The following is a 14,991-nucleotide window of genomic DNA, read 5'->3' on the forward strand; positions in this document are numbered from 1 at the left end:
CACCCCTGGTACCGTTAGCTAATGTAAAGCAATTTTAGGGTTGGCGGTGGCTGAGTGGTAGCGCGCTGGGCCCACATTCACCGCGTGATGGACGACGCGGGTTCGAATCCCCACGCTGCCACCTCGGATTTTTCAGTCACCGCCGAGTGGCTTAAAACTACCCACATGCTGTCCTGAAGACCAACCATCAATCCGGACTCTAGAGGAAACCGTCCACGTGAATCAAGAAGGAGTTCTGGGGTGCAGCATGAGCCAAGAGAAGATGGCGCCACTATAAACACTTGCCTGCGCCATGACGGGCTGGAGCCGAATACCATCCAGGCCCCTCAAGAGAGCCTACCGGCTGCATGTCTCCTAATTCCAGTATAATAAATTTAAAAATAATTTGAATCTCTTTGGATCCCTTGAAATTCTTTCATGGACCCCTGGTTGGGAACCACTGCCCTATAGCTTTCATTCCTCTGAACGAAGGAAAGACAGTGAGAAATTTTCGACATTCAGCATTTTCTAAAATGAAACAATAGCTCTGTAAGGGACCACAGACATAAAACACAAAACTAAGGGGAAGAAAAATAATGATTAATTGTAGAAATGATGCATGAAGAGGCGTGTAAATGTCTGGTCCGGTCATTAAGTGTTTTGTGGCAGTCCAGATAAGAAGGTTAGTCCCTGAACTCCTTTGGTCCGCTGCGATTGGAACAAATTTGGCTTTCACTGGTAGCCTGATAGCATATACTCCCAGGTCTTTCTCTTCCTCTGCGGTGGATAATGGAGTGTTTCCCACGTGGTAATGGTATGCTGGATATCCCCTCCCAAGGTGCAGGACTTCACATTTTTTCTTCATTGAGCTGTAGCAGCCACTTTTTGATCCATTCATGTAGCTTGGTGATGTCTTCTTGTAGGAAATCCGCAGTCAATGGGCTTAGTCCACATGAGACACTTCTTAGAAATACGAGTAGTAAGAAAACTCAGTCATTGTCTCCCTGCAAGGAATCGTCAGTGTGCACACAGGAAAGGGAAGTGAGCGAAGAAGGATATTTCGGCGTCTCAAGTGCAAGGTTACATGGCAAAGTAAGTTTACGAGGAAGACAAAGAAGACCTGCTACGCTTTCTCGACGGTTTGTGCATCGAAGAGAATGTTGAAGGTTCTTAGGAAGAGAATTCATATCCGTGTATTTCAGAGGTTTCACTTCCTTTTGGTGTGAGGAAAGAAAGACTAGAAGGGACTCGAAGGGGAGGTTAATGGTGTAGATTCCCAAACTCTCCTCTCGGGGGCATCAGTGTCCGGGCCTTAGATCATCGTGAACTTGGTCGGGGCTTGAGGGATAAGAGGCGTTGGGTGGTCACGGTCAGGTATGTCTAGATCTATAGAGGTGTTGCCGGGACTCGGTTGTCTCTCATTCAGTTTGCAGAGGAGGGCGAGTCGTTGGCTGCAGAAGGATCGTTCATGTAACAGCGGTAGTCATGGAGGGAAGTCAGTCGTCTATTGATGATTGAGTGTGTGCCTGAGTAACGTTCAGTCAGTCGTTGAGTTTGTCTCGAAGTCGTTTCTTTACAATTCATATACAAGTAATCTTTTCTTTACTAATATCACTAAAGCTTGCCCCAGTCTCATTCACCTCGACGTTGGTAGGAGTCAGTGTGTCACAGTCTTTCATTGCGTTAAATAATGTGTTGTCAAATATAAGTGTCGGGGTGTCCGTTCTTTCTCTCTTCTCTTTGTCTTTAGGCTTCATTCCGTCGAGTCGTTGTAACATGATTGTGACATGTTGAAACAAACTTGAAACTTTTTGCATTCTTACCTCTTCGTTGTTTTTTTGCTCCTTTTGAAGAATTCAGAAATTAGTCAGGCCTGACCCATACTGCGTCCAGCGAAGATCCAGAGCCTTTAGTTTCTCTACGTTATTCCTCCGCCTTATCTACTACCGTGAACTTTTCAATGGCGTCTGTGACCATTTTAGAGAGAAACTGGAAGTTGGAAGGAGACTCCAAGTTCCTGGCCTCGTTCGCAGACCTCCTGTGGTAGCCGTCCTTGTGATATCCATCGCTGTAGGTGGAGTGTACCGGCGGGGCGTAGACTGGGGCTGCGGCGTAGTGGTACACGTCCCCAGTGCCAGTGTCGAAGTCGTAGTACTTCGTGACTTTCTTGATGTAAACTGAGGACCGACAGACACATGAGTCACTGTTCAATGGCAGTCACAGTCACGTATTAGCTAAGTAAGTCCCAGTCAGGTTAGCGGTTGCTTCTATATTGTTTTTAGATTTTATTATGCACAACTTTTAATAACTTTACGATTCATAACTATTTTATAATTTTATGATTTTATACGGTAATTTTATTCGGTGCCACATAACCAGCTCAGTTGCGGCGCCATGAATTTAGTCTAATCAATCAATAAACCAATCCCAGTCAGGCTGCATCTAAAAGGAAATATGCAAATCATGTTTTTAGACAAGATTCACAAAAGAAAAATAAATAACTCAAACATGTTCAGGCTAATCTCAGGAAACTGGATCTAATTTCGTCACCCACCCACCCCTGCCCACTCTGCCCTCCTTAACCCTTCTCAAGTTCTCCTCATCTTCATCTCCCTCCTTCACCCTCTCCCTCTTTCATCTGCGTTACCATGTCCTCCCTTCCTCCCTCCCCGCCACTCACCCAGGATGATGGCGACGATAACCATGATGGTGATTTCCACTGTAAGGATCGGAACAAGGAAGATGGCGGTGCTGAGGCCTCCACCCATGCCCTGACCCATGCCTTGGCCTTGCCCTTGACCTTGGCCTTGACCTTGGCCTTGCCCTTGGCCCATGCCTTGGCCCTGACCTTGGCCCATGCCTTGGCGTGAGCCCAGACCACACGTCAGACACTGGCGTCCCTCGGCGGCGTCTTCTTTGGGCGCGGCGCCGACCTGACCAAGAAATAACAACACAAGTCACTTACTTCAAACGCATAAACTCGTTTAAAGACTCTGATGACTCGACGGTTTTGTTTCCTTCAAAAACAATCCTAAATCACTGAAATTCACCAAAATCTGTGACATTAAGAAAGATGAATAACCTTTAGCTGCCAACACCTCATTAGACAAGTACTTACAATAATCCTGCAACTTTTTAAACATCTAACAAAATTAACCAAGAAAATGACAAGCCAGTAATCATGAAACGGCAGAAAAATGACACAGATTGAAGGACGAGAAGAACTTAAACATTATGAACACACGTCATTCATGAAGTTGGTGATGAAATCGTCGGCGAAGGAGAAGCCAGAGAGCACGGAAGCGACGAGGAGCACCGACAACCGCAACATCTGGAAGCAGGTCGTGTATTAATTTACTTTCCTTCCAAATCCCAAGCTTAATCCTCTTCTTAATCACCCATTAGAGGTGTGAGGGCAGAAACGGGTGGAAGAAGATTAAGTTGAATGGAGAAGATTGAGGAAGAGGAGGAGGAGAGGGATGAAAAGGAGCGATGGAGAAACTGAAGAAAAAATAAATGAAGCAAGCAAGAAGCAAGATAAAGAAAAGAAAAGGAAGAAAGAAAGGGAAAGGGACACTAGAAGGTTGGTTAGTGTGAGATAAATAAGTGACGTAGAGTGACACAAAAGGACTGTGCAGAATAACATAAATAAAGCTGAGAAGGAGAGGGAGGAGGAGGAGGAGGAGGAGGAGGAGGAGGACTGACAATAAAAAAAGGGTGGAAAAAAAAAGGGAAGCACAACGACGGAATGCAAGTAAAAATCGAAGAGGAAGAAAAACAAGGAAATGGGAGAAGAGGAGAAGGAAAACGGAGACACCAAGAAGGGAAGGAGGAGGAAGTGGAAGAAAATTCGGTGAGTGTTGAAAAAAAAAACGAAAACAAAAAGAAAAGAAAATTAAACCAGGAGTCAAAACCGTGTGGAGAATATTTATGGTGGACATGAATTGCATTTCTCTTCTGCAATATAATTTTCCTCCAAAAAAAGAAAGAACAAAGGCAAGATAAAGAAAGAGAGAATAAAAAAACAGACACACACGCACCCACGCACACACACGCACCGGTAATACAAAGACACATAATGAACGGAGATAAGTAATGATCTACGTGCACTGAAATCTCCAGGTGGTAAAAGTACTAACATATATCGACGGAAGGAAGTCTCTATCTCTCTCCCTCTCTTTTGTTGAGTCATATTAACACCCACGGACACACACACAGTCACACAAATCATGCACCGGCTCCCCACCTCCCCACACACAAACACATAAATCGTCTTGTTTTACGCTCGGCAGGATATGAGAGGGAGAAGGGAGGACAGGAGGCGGACAAGATCTATTACATCAAGTAGTGAAAAGCAACACCGACTGGCTATGAAGGATGAAGGCAATTAATCCGCACTCTATACTCAGCCTCGCTTCGCCGCCTCGCCATCCAGTCCATTCTGATCCTTAATGCACCTTCGTTGTAACCGCATAAATTTCCCGGACACACGTGGTTATTGTTGTGTTGACGCTATAACTCAACCTACCGCTGCGTCCGCCTTGTTCGTGGCTATTACCTGGATGTCTGTTGGTGGTGGTTCCCTCGCTGATTCATTTGTACAAGCAACACCTCTGTCAGGACCCCTCGTGTTAGCGCTGCACCGCCGGCCACACCTCCCTTGCTTCTTAATGTAAACACCTGTCATGCTCAATTACCCGTGTACCTGGATCATGGCTTCATTGAATTCTACACTAATGTCTCTTTTTTATTTCTCTTTTTTTCTTCTTCCTTGTTTTTTGTTTTTATGTGTGGTCCTAAAGGTTTCGTTGATTATCGTAACTTGTGCTTGCCATTGTTGTTTCACTTATTATTTTTATAACGTTTATTTCTGCTTTTTCTTCTATTTTCTAACAATGTCTATTTTTTCGCTGGCGTATATGTGTGTGTATCCTTAAGTTCCGCTGACTATTGAACCGTTCACGAGCTTCAAGAGGGAATGCCAAGAGTTTCCATGCGAGACAAGTAGCGTTGCCTTTTGCCTTCTACGTCCTCATGCAGTAACGCCGGCAGGTGTGACGCGTTTTTGTACAGGGCAGGTTTTTTGTTCATCGCTTCGCCCTGCAGGTGGGTTAATGATGTGAGCTGTATAGTGGCCGACGAGGTTTTTGCAGACTTATCAAGGTTTTCACGTGATCTGATTTATGTATTTTGTTCGGCCAATATACCTTGCTGATCATTTTTTTTAACCCATCTGCTTTGGTTTATAAAATAGTCACATTGTTCTTTTGTGGATTTATCAAAGTTTCTAATATGTTCTTTTTAAGGTGTTTTGTTCGGCCAATATACCTTGCTGATAAATTTTTAACCCATCTGCTTTTGGTTTATAAAATAGTCACATTTTTCTTTTGTGGATTTATCAAGGTTTCTCGTTTGATCTGTTTTACGCATTTTGTTCGCCCAATATACCTTGCAGATGGGTGAAAATAATTTGAATTATAAAGAAGTCAAGTTGTTCTTTTCTAGAATTATCAAGGTTTTCTATATAATCTGTTTTACGCATTTTGTTCGGCCAATATACCTTGCAGATGGGTGAAAACAATTTGAACTATAAGGGAGTCAAGTTGTTCTTTTCTAGACATATCAAGGTTTTCTATATGATCTGTTTTACGTATTTTGTTCAGCTATTTTGCCGTGCAGATGGGTTAGAACAATTTAAATGAAAAAAATAGTCGACTATCTCCCTTTTGAACTTTCCAAGGGTATTCATATGATCTGATTTATGTATTTTGTTTGGCCACTTTAACTTCTAGATGATTTAAAGCAGTTTGAACTATAAAATTGTCAAGTAATTCCCTTTTGAACTTACCAAGGGTTTTCATTTAATCTGATTTATGTGTTTTACTCAGCCAATTTACGTTGCAGATTAGTTAAGACAATTTGAATTACAACAAAGTCAAGTTATTCTTTTCCAATCTCAGAACGTTTAATTTTCTTATATAGCCTAACAAGACTCATTGCTCTGCCTTTCCCTCTCTTGCTCACTAATCTTTCTCCAGCGTGGACAAAACAGTGATGCGGAGGAGTCAGATACAAGTCATCGCCGTGGGGAAAAAAATCTCGCAAGAAAACCGATATTAAACTGATTTACGACCGTGAACAAAAACTCAAAACTGGAATATCATGTAACAGTTGGGAAGCGTCGACCTTAGATTATTTTTTTTCCCTTTAGATCATGCGCGGAAAAGAAAGAAGTTGGGAGTCGAAAAGGCAAGCAAGTAAGAAGGAAAGCTCGTGTTTACTAGAGATGCTGTTTGCTTACTTCTGTTACTCTTTAATGTTGCTTGTGTATATGTGTCTGTTTGGGTAACACGCGTGCTTTTAACGTATCTATCGATGTGTTTGTGTGTGAACGTCAGTGTGATTAGCATCTGTATGAGAGCTGCTTGTGTGTGTGTTTGTTTGTGTGGGGGGAGGTGAATTGTGGGTGTGGGTGTGTGGGTGTGGGTGTTCTCGCGTGCAATTAACTCACCCTGTCATTTCCTTGGATGTCTTATTTTCGGAGCCCTCTCTAATTACCACTATATCTTATTTTTTACTCTGTTCTATTTGTTTTTTTCCCTATTCCGTTCCACTACCCGAGTTTTCACAGAGGGAGAGAGGGAGAGAGAGAAAGAGAGGGATACACAGAGAGAGACACAGAGAGAGACACAGAGAGAGAGAGAGAGAGAGAGAGAGAGAGAGAGAGAGAGAGAGAGAGAGAGAGAGAGAGAGAGAGAGAATCACATTATGGAAACGGACACTCATGCGCTAGAATTAAACGGGCGATGATGAAGAGGAGCCTAACAGAACACTGCAAATGATGGTAGCAGTGGCGGCAGCAGAAGTAGCAGCAGCAGGTAGAGGAGCACTAGCGGCAGTAGGAGCAGGAGACAATACTAACGCAAGAATCATCAGCTATAGCGTCAACGAAGTCCATGGGCGGAATATATCCTTAACCCCTTGGATGCGGATTTCCTACAAGAAGACATCACCAAGCTTCAGGAGTGGGACAAACAGTGGCTGCTCCAATTTAGTGAAGAAAAATGTGAGGTCATGCATCTTGGGAGGGAAAATCCAGCATATCAATACCACATGGGAAACACTCCACTACCCACCACAGACGCACGGAAAGACCTTGGGGGGAGCATATGTTACCAGGCTACCAGTGAAGGCGAAATCCGTGCCAATCGCAGCGGACGGGTTAAGAAGTAATCATTCTTTTCTGCAGCGTCTTGGTCAGTGTAGAGTTCGAAAGCGTGCCTCTGCGGTGTCATGTTCCCCCGTCCTCCTCCTCCTCCTCCCTTTTTGCGCCTCTTCGTGTAACAGTTCTTTTGATTCGCCCGACCCGAGAGTTTCGAAGGCACTACGTTAATGGATTTTGTTTTAAGCACGTCATTTTTTCTTCTTTGGCACACAGTTGTTTGTAAGTTTGCGGTCCTGGACGTGAGTGGAGATCGAGGTTATTTCTCTATTCATGACGGTAATCCAATTCATGTACTTCTTACGTGAACTTTCTTTGAATATAGGGAAACTTGCCTTCTTTAAACGTCTTGAACATTCCCTTAAAACAAAGAGGAGGATGCAGTAAGAATTCATATTACCGAAGTCCACGATAGACAAAGCTAATGAAGGTTTTTGAAAATGTCTGCTTATCCGTCAAGGCTGTGAGTTGTAGGTGAATTTCTTTTATTAACTTTATTATTCCTTTCTTATTTTATTTTATCTTAACCAGATTTTCACCGATTCGAAATGAGTTGTATTAATACCGACAGTCATGATTTATTTCTTTTATGTAACTGTTTGTCTTCACGCGCTCACGACAGACAGCCTCAGCCCACCTGTGCTCACCTCTCCTCGTTTTTCGTCATTATCTTATTCTTTCTTTACATGTTTTATTATACAGACAGCGCTTTTGAATATGTATATGTATCAGGACACCTCTTCTCCCGAAATTGACCCCTCTTTCGGCCACCTCTTTTGATTCTTCTTAGGAGCAGCGAGTAGCGGGCTTTTTTTTATTATTGTTTCCTTTTATGTGTGCCCTTGAGCTGTCTCCTTTGTTGTTAAAAAAAAAGCCTGCCATTTTGATAATAATAAAAGCACGTATGTCTACCTTTTGTACAAGCTTATTAATTTCAAGGCAATATCTTTCCTCTTGACCGTTCTGCATTTTTTTTTCATCCCATGCAGTTGCGATTTTAACTCCCATTCCTCTTCACTGGTTACAAAATCGCCATTGCATTCTTATTAACCATTGATTGCAGCGAATGGTAAAGAATGACATGCTTTATCTTATACTTCTTTTATCAAATTTATAGATAACGTCCCCTTTATGCAAAAAAATAAGTTAATTGATGCGATTAAATGGTTGATTATTTGACTAATTGACTGGTTGAATGACTGATTGATTGGCAAACTGAATAATTAACCAATTGACAGGTTGAAATATAAACGGACTGAACAACTGATTGGTTACTTATATGATTAACTAGCTGATGGAAGGATTGATTGGTTGACTGAGTAATTGATTAACTTCCTAATTGATTGTCTGATAAATTGATTGGATAATTGATATATTTATTTCTTATGCTTTCAGGTTCACTGCATCAGAGGAGGCGAGGAAAAAAGTGCATGAAAAAGTATTGCATCGGGAAAGCAGAGAAAGACAAAAGATGAAATGAAAAAAGAGAAGAGAAGTCATGACGGCCAGCAGATGAACAGAGGTAGGCACGGTTTGGAATTTTGTCTTTTCCCTTTAAATGTCTCTTCCTATGGCTTGTCCCCACCAGAGCAGCCAAGCCTTCCCTCAACTTGTATTTCTCGAGTATCTTCCTTGTTTTACTTTCCCCTCGACTTTCGAATCTTGTTTCCCGCCTCCAAATCTTCGCCAGCCTCTTTTTTCAGTCCTTTTTTTTCGTGTCTGCGCTTCTTTTTTTCTCTCCCTGCGCCTTCGACCTTTCAGTCATATTTGCTTTATCTATATTCCGCTCTTTCATCACCGTCTACCATCGTTTTTCCCTCCCCTTCCTTGTTTCCATTATTCTTAACTGACTTTAGGATCTCGCAAAAAAATCGTGGTGTCTTTTGTTTGTCATTACGCTTCTTGGTTGTATCTACACGTCTAATAGTCGATAAAAGGGGCGGAATGGGGCGAACTAAGACTGGCTGCAGGGTGAGGCGGAGTAGGGCAAATAATGAAGGACACAGCGAGGATACATGAGAGATTTCGCACGGTATGGCTGCAAATGTCAAAGGCGCGGCAAAGCCCTGGGTTGCCTGAGACGTTGCTAGAGACAGAGGAAGAACTGGACAGGGCTGAAACAGGGAAGGCAGACAGGCGCCGAAAGGGAAGGAATTGAGGAAGAGGCGGAGGAGAGTGACGCAAGAACTACTTTATCATTGTCCTCGCAAAAACCTCCTCGTGTTGTCTGTGGTCAGTTCAGGACACGTCAGGATAAGGAATGAAAGGATGAAAGGATGAGAACCGAAAAAGAACATGGATGAATGGGGGGGGAAAGAAGGGACGCAGAAGTATTGTAAGTGAAGTTATTAGATTTGTGGAAGAGTTAAGAGAAACATGCCGTGGAGATAGAGGAAGTTAGATGAAGTAAAGGAGAAAAGATAAGGAAGTTCTGGAGATGAGTAAAGGATGAGAACCGTAAAAAAAACATAATTGAATGGTAAAAAAAAGGACATCGAAATAAAGGATATGGACGAAGGTAATCACTCAAAGATCGATTGAAGAAAGAAAAAAAGGAAAGGAAGAGGAGGAGGAGGAGGAAGAAGACAAAATATAATGCCAAAGAAGAAATGAGGATCAACAGAGAAAACAAAGAAGCAAAAAAAAAAAAAGATAAGAAAAGAAAGAATGAAAAGAGAAAAAAAGGAATATTCGACCCAGAGAGAAATAAGAGAAAGAAAAGATAGAGGTGTTGGAGAAAGACAAAGGAATACGGGAGGGACTGAGGAGGGAGGGGAGAAAAGGTGTGAGAAAAGAGTAGAAACAAGACAAGAACAGAGAAAGGAAGACGAGGTTACGTGTAGGATAGGGGGAAAAAAATGAGTGGTTGAGCGAGAGAAGAGGATGAAGAGGAGGAAGAGGAAATAAAAGGAGGAGAAAAAAGAAGAATAGGAGAGATTTCTTTAGTCACTTTTAACGTACAAGATGACAATTACTTTTCTATACCTTCTCCATTTGCGGATTTATCAATTATCTTATGTGGCATGTAACTGAATATGCTTTTTGCTATAGTGTTTGTTTTATCACCACTATCAACTTAAAAAAACACACAAACTGACACCATCTCCTACTGTGTGTGTGTGTATGTCTGTCTGTCCGTCATCTGCGTCAGTCTGCGTCCGTCTCCGTCTCGGTTCTATACTCACAGTGACAGTACGGGGAAGAGGGATGAGCGGAGTGACAGAGGGGGAGGGTGTAGCCACTGAAGCAGGGGCGTGAGGAGGAAGCAGAGGCGGTGTTGTCGTAGCGAAGGTTGGAAGTGCAGTGCAGCAGTCACGGGCTTGCCTTTGGCCTTTATACGTGGACGGCCCGGCATGGTCCAGCGGCTGCCCAAAGAAAATAGGAAACTGGTTGATACTCTCTCTATCTATCTGTCTATCTATCTGTATCTATCGCAAGCAGAAAGTGTTTCCATGCATGTTTTCCTTCTTTTCATAGTTTTTTTCCTCTCCGGTTGTTGATTGTGGAGTCTTCTTTTTGTTCTGGAGGCGGAGTATGAAAAGAACTTACAAGCAGAAAGAAAATAAAGAGGAGGAGAAGGGAGAGGAAGAGAGGAGGACAAAAAAATAAATGAAGAGCAGAGAAAACAAAATTGAAAGTAAAAAGAGTATTAAATGAAAAAGAAGAAAAAGAAGAAGAAAAAAAAGAAGAGGAGGAGGAGGAGGACAACAAGCAGGAGCAATGTGAAATAAAGAACGACACAAACAAATGAAGAGATGGAAAAGGAAAAGGAAAAATTCGGGTAGAGGAAAAAGAAAAACAGAGAGGAAGGAGTGGGAAAAAAATTATTACGGAGAAGGAAATAATAGAATAAGGATGGAATTGAAGATATGGAGGAAAAGCAGGTCACTAAAGAGAAAGAAATAGAAAATAAAAAAAAGAGGAAGAGGAAAAAATAGAGAGAACAAGCAGAACAAGAACCATAACAGAGGAACAGCAACAAAAACGGGAGGAGGAGGAAGAGGAAGAGAAGGAGGAGGAGGAGGAGGAGGAGGGGTAAACATGGAAGAGTAGATGGTTGCCTATTTTAGTGGACCGATGTATTTTGCAGGCGTTTGTCACGTACGGAACAGGCTATCACTCGTGTCATAGAAGTCCTAAATTTGGGGGAGGCGGAGGCGGAAGCGGAGGCTGAGGTGGAGGTGGAGGCGGAGGTGGAGGAGGAGGAGGAGGGGGAGGAGGCCTTCAGTCCATTCCAAACCTTCTTTACCCTTCCTTCCTTCTTACCTCCTTTTTCTTCCTTACGCCCTCCACTCCTTTCTATTTCGACTTTATGCCCCTTCTCTATGTCATCTGTTCCCTCCTCGGGCCCTATGCTTCCTACACGAGGCTCTGGTTAGTATGAGTTGCATTTCTCATTTCTGCAAGTCACTCATGTTCTTTAGGATGTATTGTTCCACGGAGAGTTATTTTTTGCGCGGGTAATTTATTTATTTTTTACTTTCGGCTTTACGTTCCTTTCTATTTCGCTGTTTCTCCTATGGAACTATACATGTCCCTGTTTTTATCTGTTTTTGTATATTTACTCAGAAATGGATTCGTAGTTCTTCGCTTCCTTCTTCATTACGATTCTTTTTTGTATTGTTTATCCTCCTTTGTTTTTTGCTATGTTTCCCTCTGGCGGGCAGCGTCGTTATAGCAAGAGAGCGAGAGGAAATGAGTGTTGAGATCCTCTGGTCGTGGTCGCTGGAGAGTAATACATTGACAAGTCTCCCGTCTAGATCTTAAAGTTTACCGATTCAAAAACTAAACAGTGGGGTTATAAAATTTTTAATGTAGATGTATGTTTCCAATAAATTGCATGGATCGCTCATACCTCAAAGTGATCTCGCACATCGTTTTCTTTATTGGAGGTAACAGGATCAAGATTACAAAGGGGAAGCACGGGTAAAAAAAAATAATAGATATTATTCTTGCCATGAACTGTCTGTAATTTGAGGTCACGAATGTTTCATGGTTATAGTCTATTGTTTTGTTTTCGGTCTCCGTCTTTATATGTTTTTGTAGGCCACGAGCTTTGTCATGGAAAAAAAAGATTATATGTTCTTCTTGCCATGAACTGTGTAATTTATCAAGACTAATGTTTCATGGTTATAGTCTTTTGTTTTGTTTTTTGGTCTTCCTCTTTTTACATTTTTTAGTCACGGAAAAAAATTATTCAGCGGTAAAACTTGAAAACCTAAAATAAGAGGCAGCAATTAAGTACAATTTCTGGGCCCGGACACTACTTGGTTAAAGGTGGAGAAACTAGGTTATTGCTGTGATATGTATGCTCTCTCCAAACACACATTTTTTATGAGAGAGAGAGAGAGAGAGAGAGAGAGAGAGAGAGAGAGAGTCAAAAATAATAAATAACAAACTAAATATATCCTTAATAAGTGATAACAGATAAATCATATTGACTCCTTGAAAGTGTAATTAAATGCGTTGATATATCTTCTTGCAAAGTTTGATGATGTAATGTTGATGTCGTGATGGTTTGAACAGGGATAAAAAGTAAGAGCCTGGTGTCCCGTCTACGAAGTGTCATAGTCTACAAAAAGAATATGTAAGTGACGTCGTGTTCAGTGAAATGAGGCGAAGCTTTCCTCCAAGAATCTGATATATTCCAAAGTCACGAATTAAATGTTTCCCCGTTTTTCTCTTTTTCCTATTTTCTTCTTTTTCTTGGGTGTGTCTCTTGGCAACATCCTCAAAGTGCAGCTGAGTACCTTGTTTTAATTCTGTTTAGCGTTCAAATTGCCTTTTTTTCGTTCGTGTGTGTGCGTGTACCTGTCACTCGGTGAATAAAATCGTGATTCCGTTTATTCAATCTTAATCGTCTACACTTATTTATTCTCTTTCTGTTTCACTCATTCTTGATAAATTTTCGCCATCCTCTGTATGTGTGTGTGTGTGTGTGTGTGTGTGTGTGTGTGTGTGTGTGTGAAAGGTAGTAATTAATCTGACTAAGTGACTGGGAATCCCTTTGTGCAGTTTTTAAGGTCGGATAATGGTAGGCTCGAATCTAATTGTATAAAACATTGTCTCTTGGAAGGGAAGCGGAACCTACTATGGAAGCATTATTCTGCCAAGTGTGACGGGGAAGGAAAGGAGGAGGTGGAAGCAGTAGAGAAGGAGGAGGAGGAGGAGGACCCATCACTACCACCTCCACACTTACGTACACAATTTCCTTCTTTATCCACTCTAACGCCTCTTCGTATGTGCATATCCTCCTTTCCCATCATTCTCGTATCTGTATATTTCTTGTTCTCTGTACCACTATCCCATCCATGCTTTTCTTATTCATGCTGTCGCCATACATTTCCTTTTCACTTTTCACACCTCGCTGGGTTGTTTCCTTGCCCCCACCCACTGCTATTTCCATTTCCACGACTTGGACTTTGCATTACGCTACCACAGATTACTACCCACAGTGACACTACCAATAATCTCTGTCCATTACTCCTCGTTCCATCGTTCCCTCCTTACCTTCTTCCTTTCCCCGTGATAAGAAATAGGAACGAAAGCTGGAAGGTCATTTAGATAGGATAGTGGAGTAGTTTGAGTGTGTTGGGGGGTTGGGTTGGGGGGATTGAAAGATGTGTGGGTGGGGAAGGGGTGAGAAAGAGAGTGAAGGGGTACGTATGTTTTTGTGTTCTAGGTTACTAACGAAAGAAAGGTGCAGGTAGGAAAATATGTATCTTCAATTATACGCAGAAACTCAAGACCTTCAGATTAGCGTGACTGATAAGGATTTTTTTTTTTTCCGTGCGTCATTTTACCATCTTTGCACATCATCCTTTTTTTCTACCCTTCCTCTTCTTGCCACTCCCTTCTATTCCGTCTCTCCCGCATCCTGCCATTCACTTCCTATCATTTATTTTCGCTTTCTTTTTTCTCTATTTCAGCCGTTTGTATACTTTTTTTTTTATCTTTCTAACCTCTCATCTGGTTCATTGCACTTTTCTACCTCTTTTTCGTTTTTTTTTTTTGTGCGTATGTTCCGTTTATTAATCTGTTCTGCCTGTCTTTTCTTTGCATATTCACCCGTCTGTCTTCCAATCCTTCTGTCCTCCAATTCAGACCTGATGTTATCGTAGGCGTTTCCCTCGCTTAATTCGAATTCCCCCTGAAAACTTATCGAGTACATCCACATTTTTCTTCACTCACCCTCCCCCCCCTCACTCCACCTCGAACTCTTTGAACTTTCCCTCCTGCATCCTCTCCCCGCCATCGCACGAACCGGATCACCCAACAAGACTCACCTTATACCCACCCAGTCACACCCATACAACCCTCTATGATCCATTCCTCGTCTTCACTGACCCTTATGCTCCTCGCACGAGTCTGACCCTCTATCAAAGCGCATTGTATCCATACTGAGAACCTCTTTATGTCTTCTGCTGCTCCGTTTTGCTAGAGCAGGAAAGCTACGTTAAGTCCAGTGGAAGAGAAAATATATTAATACGTGTAGGACATGAAAATAATGCGATTCAATTGGTATCCAGTTCACGGTGAGGGGACAGCCAGCGCTTGTGTGTGAGCTGAGAGCAGAGCGGCGGCGTTTGACAAAGTTGCAAGGGAGAGAGCCCCGTGGCGAGGTAATGGGAGGCACACGTCTGCCCTGCCATGTACGGAGACCTGCGTGTGTGTGTGGTGCGGGACTTTTATCTTTGTTACGTGTGCTGACCAGTACTCGCGTCGCCTCTCTTTGACCATACGCCTGTTGGAAGAACTTTAGAGATTGGCGTTTTTCTAAGCTCTATCAA

General features: G+C 42.4%; 1 protein-coding gene and 1 long non-coding RNA gene across 3 annotated transcripts in view; one reads left to right on the forward strand and one right to left on the reverse strand.

Annotated features, from left to right (window-relative positions):
• Positions 1–14,991, forward strand: part of LOC126997578 (uncharacterized) — a 123,277-nt gene that overhangs the window by 87,480 nt on the left and 20,806 nt on the right. For both annotated transcript variants that reach the window (XR_007752195.1, XR_007752196.1), the window contains exon 4: positions 8,597–8,723. This is a non-coding gene — a long non-coding RNA (uncharacterized LOC126997578). The remainder of the gene's footprint in view (positions 1–8,596; positions 8,724–14,991) is intronic.
• Positions 43–3,042, reverse strand: LOC126997577 (uncharacterized). Its single transcript, XM_050858749.1, has 2 exons — positions 2,660–3,042; positions 43–2,156 (listed from the first exon to the last, which is right to left on the reverse strand). Exons 1-2 carry the CDS (start codon positions 2,835–2,837, stop codon positions 1,903–1,905), a joined length of 432 nt encoding a protein of 143 aa, XP_050714706.1. The 5' UTR covers positions 2,838–3,042; the 3' UTR covers positions 43–1,902.

The sequence above is a fragment of the Eriocheir sinensis genome, chromosome 12 (assembly GCF_024679095.1).
Source record: "Eriocheir sinensis breed Jianghai 21 chromosome 12, ASM2467909v1, whole genome shotgun sequence".
Lineage (NCBI taxonomy): Eukaryota > Metazoa > Arthropoda > Malacostraca > Decapoda > Varunidae > Eriocheir > Eriocheir sinensis.